The following is a 9,016-nucleotide window of genomic DNA, read 5'->3' as shown; positions in this document are numbered from 1 at the left end:
AGTGAATAATTATTCAGATTGCTTTTACTTACTCCAGGTAAAACCTTTTGCCTTGAACAAAATGGTGAATACCGTATGTTCGACGTGGTTTTATTTCCCTTAGCATCAAACTACGTACCTGGCCTGCTTTTGGCTGTTTTTTGGACCGCACCATTACTAATCCTGTATCTTTGTGTTTCTGTAAAGCCCTGTTCTTTGACAGATTGTGATTCAAAATCCTCCTCACACTGAGTGTAGGAAGATCTGTGGGGTACCTACTCCATCCATCAAAAGAAACTCTTAACTGTTCACACAGTATCAGAACAGCCTCGTTTGGGAAATGACTTAACAAACTAGGGGCATTAGCATTAGCAAGGAAACAGAAAAATAGGCCTCTCCTTCCCACAGAGTGACCTGTGCCCACCTTGCACAGGTGGTTCACTTACCGTATTTGCAGCTGCTGCTCTGGAAGCGAAGGGAAAAGCCAGGTGCAAAGGGAAAACAAGCTCACGACTACTGGCTTTAGCCCAATAGGCAAGCGCACCTCAATATCTTGTGCTCTCTACAGCGAAGGCTGACGTACAACTTTGTGCACAGGGATTGCATCTAAAACTTCCTCACTGACTGGGCAGTCTTTTGTCATAGGTTTTCTTATCAAAAACAATTCCTCTGCAATTTAAACACTGTGTAAGTGATTTGAAAGGTTCGATGCTGAACGCCGCTGTTGTTTCAGGGTGCAGTGTCGCTGTGGAGGGGACAGGACAGCCTGAAGAGATTCGCTGTCCCTTACAGGAGAATTTCATTCATCAAGACTCAGGTTTTGTGTATTGTTTGCAGATTGCTTGGTTATACAAAATAGCTTGAAGTGTAACTCTCAGCCAGCTCTCAAAGGTAAGTCTTACACAGGTGTGAGTGTTCCCTCTAATAAAATGGAACACAAAATATTCCTGAGCAAGGCAATGGGACAGAGGTGATGATGTTTTGCAGGTATCTGCTGATATTAAAAATGTGCTTCTATTATGTGTAGATGCCCTCTACCTCGCTGTAAGATTTCTTTTTTCCCCTGCAACTGGATTAACTCGTCCCAACCTTTTTGTCATCTTAGTTTTGCAAAGCTCTTTCAGCAACAGACCAAGAACCCACTGGCTTTTAGGAGCACAGAGTTAAAACATAAGCCCTGTAAAACGGCTGGTGTCACATCTCGTCACCTTCCCTCCCCTTCCTAGCCTAAAATACTCCAGTTCTTGGAAAGGTTCCTATGGCGGTTACCCTCACAGCTATTATTTCCAGTTGCTTTGACACAAGGACACGCTCTCTAGTGAAATAAACTCCATTCTCCTCTCCCACAAGAAGACATTTATTACATATATAACACAGTACTAGCAAAACAGGTGACAGACTTCCAATACCCAAGATCACATTTGACATTTTAAGGGAGGCATTGAGGACAAAGCAGTTAATTTGGGAGATCACACTGGCTCAGAAGAATAAATACCTTTCTTTCATTACACATCAGGTATGTTAAGTGTCTTCAAACAATAGTTTCTTACATATCTTACATGTCACAAACGCACAAAAGTTTTATAAATGTGTTTGGGTTGTGTGTTATTTAACAAGGATTGGGCTTCGTTATTTTAGAGATACTTTGTGTCTCATGAGCTCATCCATATAATGGCTTATCAAGTTTTGAACAAGTAACAGACAAATCAGCTCTGTGCAGAAAAAAAAAAGCAAACCATCTTTAAATACAGTAATTTCATGAAAGAAAAAAAGTCTAACTTACTTCCAAATCCTCCACTTTTCCCAAAAGCAGTGTTTGTGGAAAAAAAAAACCCCAAACCAACAGAAACCTACACAGCATCAAATTAATGAAGTTTTGACCCATTTCATGTTAGCTTAAAGCTATGCTAGTGTTTTAGTTTGATTTGGAAGTTACATGTGTGAAATGCAGTACCTAGAGTCCTACAGCAAAGCATGGAAATAAGCCTCATTGCTCTGTTTTGCAGAGGCAGAAACCTTGGGCACTACTCGTTTACGCAATTGTGATAGATTGTGGTAGTAACAAGGAAGAAAGCTGGAAGGATGAGTTTTAGCCTCCACAGCTTTACACAGCGGTGAGAAATTATTACGCACAACTTATCAAAAGGGTTTAGGAAAGATTGTAACCAAATAAACTAATCTACTCATCTACCTTTTTCCCCTTAAACAAGTGAATTTTCCAAACTCATTCACTACACCAAGATTACATAGAACTGAATCAGTGTTCATAGGAGTTACAGTACAACCACCTTTATTGAACCATAGTACAACATCTTAAACTGACTGTAGTCTTGAATATGTAATACATCCTTAGGAGTAACTAGTATAAAAAGTATCAACATCAGTGGTTTGAATATAAAAATTTATTTAAAGTCAGAGTATGCAACAAATAAAACCTACAGAAAACAGATTTTCCCATCACAATCTGTTGCTTACCAAATAATATTGTGAAAACACATTCCTTCAGTCATTATAAAGTTCTTAAAATACAAAAGAAATTAAATTTTGTAAGAAAGTCTAGTAGACCAGAGACTGTTTCTTCCAGGATGTTTTGTAGAAGCAAGGCTATCCTTCAATACATTCCACGCCATCCTCCTCCACCCATACTGCCTTGCCCATAGTATCCTCCACTATTTCCACTGCCACGACCTGCAAACAATTGACACAAGGTCACGCATACATACCTTGAAAAAAGAAAAAATGTGATGGGTAGTACAGAACAGTTGAATATGACAACTTACACTACAACAACAGTACTTCAGCACTATTTCTTTAAATGAGCATTTGCTGCAGTAGCAAATGCTTAAAACTCCAAGTATTTACAGTTTCAATTAAACCACTACCCGCCTTCCTGTTCTCCCAGCACGCAAAGCCTCACCACCCTTCCCCATCGTCCGTTGGAAGACAGACGTTAGCATACGTTTAAAGACTACATTTAAAACAAAACTCGTACTTACTATATCCACCCAAGCCATCGGGAGTTCCGTATCCACCGCTGTAATTGCTACCCATTCCCATTCTACCCACGGAGCCGTAACCTTGATCTGAAAAAGCAGAAGTGCATCGTTACAAGCCTGGGACTCGTTAGCCTCGGCAAAGCGTCAGCTAAGCCTGGAATTGATGCGTACCCATTCCGTCTCTGCCATAGCCTCCCATTCCAGAACCACCTCCGGCAGTTGAATTCAGGAATAGTTCGATATATCGATGCTCTGCAGGAAACAAAAAGCCTTACTTTGAATTTTGTTTCAGAAACCAGCAGCACAGAGATACAATACAAAAAACCCCCCAACTTACAAATAAAGGAGGTCCACAAAAAGCAAGTTTGAAATGTCATTAAAAAAGTCTTAGGATTTGTGTATTTAACTGCACAATTAAATGCGGTTTAAACCCTTATATACCCTGCTAAAGGCTGGTGAATGAAAGCTTTAAGTGAACACGACACTCACGCATGTGATTTTTATCCTTAGACATGGCAGCTACTGCATCCTCATGTGTTACAAATTCCACATCTGCTTCTCCTGTGGCTCTTCCATCTGCCCCGATATCAATGTGAACTCTTATAGGGTTCAATGGTGAGAAGAACTAAGAAAAAAACCAAAAAATCCCATTAATGCAGAATTCAAGGTAGGTACTTTTTTTTTTCCCCCCCATCCCAGTGGCTGGTTAGTGGAGCACTGCATTAATTTAATCTCATTCTACTACATAAATTACTGATTTCCAAAGTACTACTTAGTGGACCTTCAACATTACATCAATCTACACTTAGACTCTATTATTATTATTACACGACTTGAAGAGCTCCAGCTACAAAGCTCGAGGAGCTTTCTTTTTAAAAGTAAAGATACAAAGAAAAATTCCTGCCCACACACACATCGCTTTAAGCAACAATTTTTAATATGATGCCATCCTGGAAAAGGAAAATAATGTTTTTGAAGAAACAGAGCCAAATAAGATTTCTCGAAGCAGGGACATGTTTATGGAATTCAAGACTGCTCTTCCTTGCTACAGAATTCAAAGACACACCATGGTTATTTCTGACTAACACCCTTTTTACCAAACAGTATGTGCAAATGAAGTACTACTCATCAACTTGCAATAACATGCTCTGAATCAATGCCTGAAGTCTGGCCCTTGTTCTCAGAGAGTCTTTCGACTAAAGAAAACAATCAAACTGATAGAAGGAAATATAGCTCAATTAAAAAAAAAAACCCAAACCAAAACCAAACACAAAGAACCCCCCCCAAAAGAAAATAAGCACAAGCTTAAGAATGGGGTTCTGCATATATAACATATAGCTGCAACTAACAAAGATGGAGCCCCTCTGTAGAGAGCCTATGTTTAAACCAAAGAAAACTTTATATCCCAAGAGAACTTTTCCTCTACAAACACCGCATCTATACTGGCACAAGAACATATTCCTAAAATCTTGCAGATGTACTTTTATCTGCCACCCTGATCTCTTACAAGTAACGGGATACCATCCCCTGCAACTGAACACAGCTCCCTACAGTCTTTCCACATTCCCCCTCCTAAAACAAGTCCCAGGTCAACAAACAAATATACAAACTATGAGTTTCACATCTGCTATCACTCTTTTACAAAATTATAAATCTTCAGTTAAGCTTAAACAAACTTCTGAAAGCCTTAAAATGAAGATACTGATTGCAACAACTGTTCTCTCTCCCAATACACCTTTTATGGAAATGACCACACAGAGTACGGAGATGAATGTTAAATATAGTTTGGCTGACTTCTTCAGTAATCTTACCTCAGACAACACCTTTATAAGAGCTCATTTATTGCTAAGCTTTGTAAAACTCACACAAGGGGCCATGACTTTAGTCAGCAGATGCATTAGAGCTATCAGTCACTTGTTTGAGAACTTAACTGAGTTTGGAAGAGGAAAGACAAGAACATGCAAACTCTTGGCTTTAGAAAGCCCTTTTCCCGGTGTACTTACATTAGCAATATCATTTTCCGTTGCTCGAAAAGGCAGTCCTCTCATGTGAACAAAATGACCGCCACCATGGAAACCTGACCCTGCATCTCCAGCTACACCATAGCCGTGTCCTCCCATGCCTATTAAAAAACCCAAAACAAACAAAACCACACGCCTGTAAGATCATCATGAAAAGCCAGGGAAGTCATTACTACCATTTTTCTCAAAGTGCTGGCTTTATGCCACCGAACGTATGATGTTTACGCTTCCTGTGTATCAATCTGAACACCTAACCAGAAGATTTCTTACACAATGCATTTACTGTTACCTAATATTCCCCAATTCCCTCTTTTTTTAAACAACCTTCTTTCTTTACAAAATAATCTAATGAAGAAAGTGATTATTTCTGTCTTGGAAATACTATGTCTTACAACTCAAAGAATACAAAAATCTTTTTAAACAAACTATTAAAAAAGTAATTTTTTTTTTTACCTCTCCCATCTCTCATTCTGTCATCATAGCCATCATTTCCATAACCATAGTTATTATAGCCGCCGTAATCATCAAAGCCACCGTATCCTGTGCAATAGAGAGAAAGAAAGCAATGATTACACTGTTACTGAAAATTCACCAAGTGATGCACAATTTTTCAGTCTTTGGGCACCCAGAATTTGCAAACGGCTTCTACAGACTGTTAAACCTGGATTTCTGAACACAGTGCAAACGCAAAACTCCTTTTATATAGTAAAAAGACTGAAACATGCAAGTGAGATCTAATTCTGCTGGAAATACAGTTTCCTTATTATTTCCATTAATCTTAAATACTGAGCCAAATTTTCCGATACATTACAAGGTAACATTTTTTGAGAAGTGCGTCAAACCTAACAGGTACTGCAGCTACTGCCATTTCTTTATTTCTTGACAAAAATGTCAGAAACATGAAACTGACAACAGAACCTCCATTCATTAGATAAACATACCACCGTCATATCCACCACCTCCTCGACGCATTCTGTCATACATACTTCCACGCCCAGCTCCATAATAACCCCCTCTTCCTCCTAATGGTCTATCATATGGTCCAGGTCGTTGTTGTCCCATCATTCTTCTTGGCATGTCACAGAATCCTCTGATTTCGCTCTTACTACTTTTGAAGATTTCAATATATCTAATAAAAGAGGATTTTCAAGGTACCAATAAGAACACACGCATAAGCTGTCTGAATATTATAAAAGGCCATACTACGTTTTCTATAACTAAACGTACAGTCCAATAGAAGTGACTAGAGATACCATACAACTTAAGTTTCTCCTCAAAACCGTAAGAATCTTAAGTGTATAAAAAAAGACACAAAACACTTTGGCAAAGATTACTACGTGAAAATTCTAGCTGTACAAATTAAGCAAAAAACATGTCTTTCCAGTATGAGAAACATACTGTTGAAAAGCATTTATCACAAATTACCCTACACGAGAATGATTGAAACAATTTTCCGAGTTTAGCAAACTACCCAGAGCAATACTGTCTCCCCCACCCCCCCAAATCTACTGTATTCCCCAAGTTAACTTAGGATCAGTTATAAAAATTCTTAACAACAGCCAGTTCCATATAATGGTCCCCAACCCCCCCAAAAGCATTACTGACCCACAACCCCCAAAAATAAAGATTTAACACCATCCCAAACTCTCCATCCCCACCTGTGCCCTATTCTTTCCTTGTGTTTCCCCAGAGCATTTTCTGCTATCTCCTTTGAAGCAAACTGCACGAAGGCCTCCCCTGTGCTTCTCCCCTGGTAGTCCAGCGTCAATGTTATCCCATTTGGCACGATTTCCAACCCTTTAACCCAAGGACAAATAACCCCATCAAGGGGAACAGTGTTAAAGGCTGAAACATTCCCATCTGTAGCAAATACTTAAAGCATATCTAAACAACAACAACGAAAAAGAAAACCACCTTCTTTCCCCCATCACCCAATAATACAAGCCAATGATCTTTCATTAAATATTTACGGATTTAGCCATACTTCTTTTCTGTTTAAGCTATGCAAAAATACAACCACCTAAGTTACACGAAGAAAGTATAGCTACCGATCAAGCAATTTAACTGATCCAAGCTCTAACACATTCAGATTATCCCAATATGCATAACATGTTTACCACCTCAACAGAATTAGATACATACTGCGTTTTACTACGTCTACAGTTACTTGTACTTCATTTACAGGGCATAATTCTTACTTAAGATAATCTAACACAATCCCTCCCATCCACCCCATTAATAGCTAGTGCGAATTAAAATGCGCAAAACATTGTGTAAAAGAAAATCCAGTCGCTATACTTTGACTATACTAGAGGTACCTTGGAAAAACTGAACAATCTCTTCTTTGCTGCAACCAAATGGCAGGCCTCGAAGTCGTACCACTGTTCCATCATTAGTTGTATCATTTGGGCCATTATGTTTTCCGCTCCAGTCCATCTTTTATTTCAATTAAACCCTAAAAAAAAAAAAAAAGAGAAAAATTTTGAGACTCCATATATGTCCAAGTCCCTCCCCCTCAAAAGAAATCTGGCAGTTTTTCTTCAGATAACTAGTGTTATGCATAATGAACTTTATTTCTGTTATGTTTTTAAAACCGCACTTTATCACATCGACAGCACGGACCCATCTAAACCCACCCCAAACTCAGTGTGCAGGGAGAGCAGCACGTGGATAGGCACAACACACGAAGCTCGTTATTTACTCAGAGTACGCTGAACATCCGTCCTGTAAGGTTTTGTAGTTTTTTTTGGGTTTTGTCATTTTGGGTTGTTGTGGTTTTTTTTTTTTTTTTTTTTTTAAGCGTGACAGTTGAAGGAGGGGTAGGAACCACACCACAGCTCCTGCGTGGAAAGACAAGGCCTTCCTTTGTCTGCAAACAAAGCGCCACGGGCCACGCTCCCTGTTGTTTTTTGTTTGGGTTTGGTTTTTTCCCCCCTACCGGAAACGCCAGCGATGCATTACCTCGAATGACAAGGGCCCGGGACAAGGCAGGATCACCTTGAGGGGCAGCGGGGTCGGTGCCGCCCGGGCAGCCACACGGGCCCCGCGCACCGAGACCCCGACGGGGGTGGTGGTGGTGGGGGGGTGTCGGACCCGCGCGGCGGGGGCGGCTCGCGCCGGCGCCTCGGCAGGTGCGCGCGCGCCGCCCTCCGTTGGTGTATTGGGGGAGAGGAGGGGGGTGTGTTACCGGTACCGGGAGCGCCCCACAATGGGCCGGGCGGCCACCCAGCTGCAACCGCCAGAGAACCGCGATCGCCGCCCTATCCCGGCATGGAGCGACACCGCCCCCTCCCCCCCGCCGTCCTTCCGACCCGCGGCGCCGACTACCGCCGAAATCGCGGCCCTGACCCGCCGCCCGCTCCCCGGCGCCATTTACCGCGCCTTCCCAGGGCCGCCCCCTCCCACCTGCCCCACTCCCGCCCAGCTCCCGGCCGCGCCCCGCTGCCACCTCTCCGCCTCGGAGGAGCCGCCTGGCCTCCACCCGCGCACCCTCAGCCCCCCAGAGCCCTTCCGCCGCCGCCCGCCGCTCTCCTGGGGCCGCCGCCGCCACCCTCGGCTCCACCACTCAAAATGGCGGCCGCGCTCGGGAACGAGGCTCCGCGGAAAGGCGCCACGCCGCCCCCTCCCCCACGCCGTCCTCTATGAACGCCGCTGCCCACGGGCTCCACGGGCGTGCGCCGGCCCCAACACCGCGCCGAGGGGCGGAAAGGCCCACCCGCTTCAAGGTCCGAGCCCCGGCTGCTATCGTCACCTCGCCTGCAGGCGCCCCGGGCGGGCCCAACCGGGGTTCGCTCAGCCCGCTCCCCCTTTCCACTCACCAGAAGACCCTCGCACACCCCTCGACGTGCCCCGGCAGGAGCTTCTGCCGGGAAGGAAGCTCCTCCTCACTTCCAACCGGCCGGCGGGCTCGAAACCTACGCAACTAAGATGGGCAGGATGGCGCCCCGACCGCGCAAGTATCGCGATAGCCACACCGCGCTCTTCAGACCCGGCTGGGCGGCACCGGCACATGCGCGCATC

General features: G+C 43.4%; 1 protein-coding gene across 4 annotated transcripts; it reads right to left on the bottom strand.

Annotated features, from left to right (window-relative positions):
- Positions 1-2,252: 2,252 nt before the first annotated feature.
- On the bottom strand, positions 2,253-8,998 carry HNRNPH3 (heterogeneous nuclear ribonucleoprotein H3). 4 transcript variants are annotated; one of them, XM_054832264.1, is made up of 10 exons: positions 8,815-8,998; positions 7,315-7,451; positions 6,655-6,793; positions 5,938-6,125; positions 5,450-5,536; positions 4,979-5,097; positions 3,465-3,600; positions 3,147-3,227; positions 2,976-3,062; positions 2,253-2,702 (listed from the first exon to the last, which is right to left on the bottom strand). In XM_054832264.1, the coding sequence occupies exons 2-10, from the start codon at positions 7,430-7,432 to the stop codon at positions 2,689-2,691; spliced, it is 969 nt and encodes a 322-aa protein (XP_054688239.1). In that variant the 5' UTR covers positions 7,433-7,451; positions 8,815-8,998; the 3' UTR covers positions 2,253-2,688. The 4 variants fall into 4 exon arrangements, with proteins under 4 accessions (XP_054688239.1, XP_054688238.1, XP_054688237.1 ...); XM_054832263.1 differs by having other exon boundaries at positions 2,253-2,667; positions 5,983-6,125; XM_054832262.1 differs by having other exon boundaries at positions 2,253-2,667; positions 8,815-8,997.
- Positions 8,999-9,016: the final 18 nt, after the last annotated feature.

The sequence above is a fragment of the Grus americana genome, chromosome 7 (genome assembly GCF_028858705.1).
Source record: "Grus americana isolate bGruAme1 chromosome 7, bGruAme1.mat, whole genome shotgun sequence".
Taxonomy (NCBI): domain Eukaryota; kingdom Metazoa; phylum Chordata; class Aves; order Gruiformes; family Gruidae; genus Grus; species Grus americana.
The sequence above is the reverse complement of the archived record's forward strand: the minus strand, read 5'-3'. Positions and strand labels throughout refer to the sequence as shown.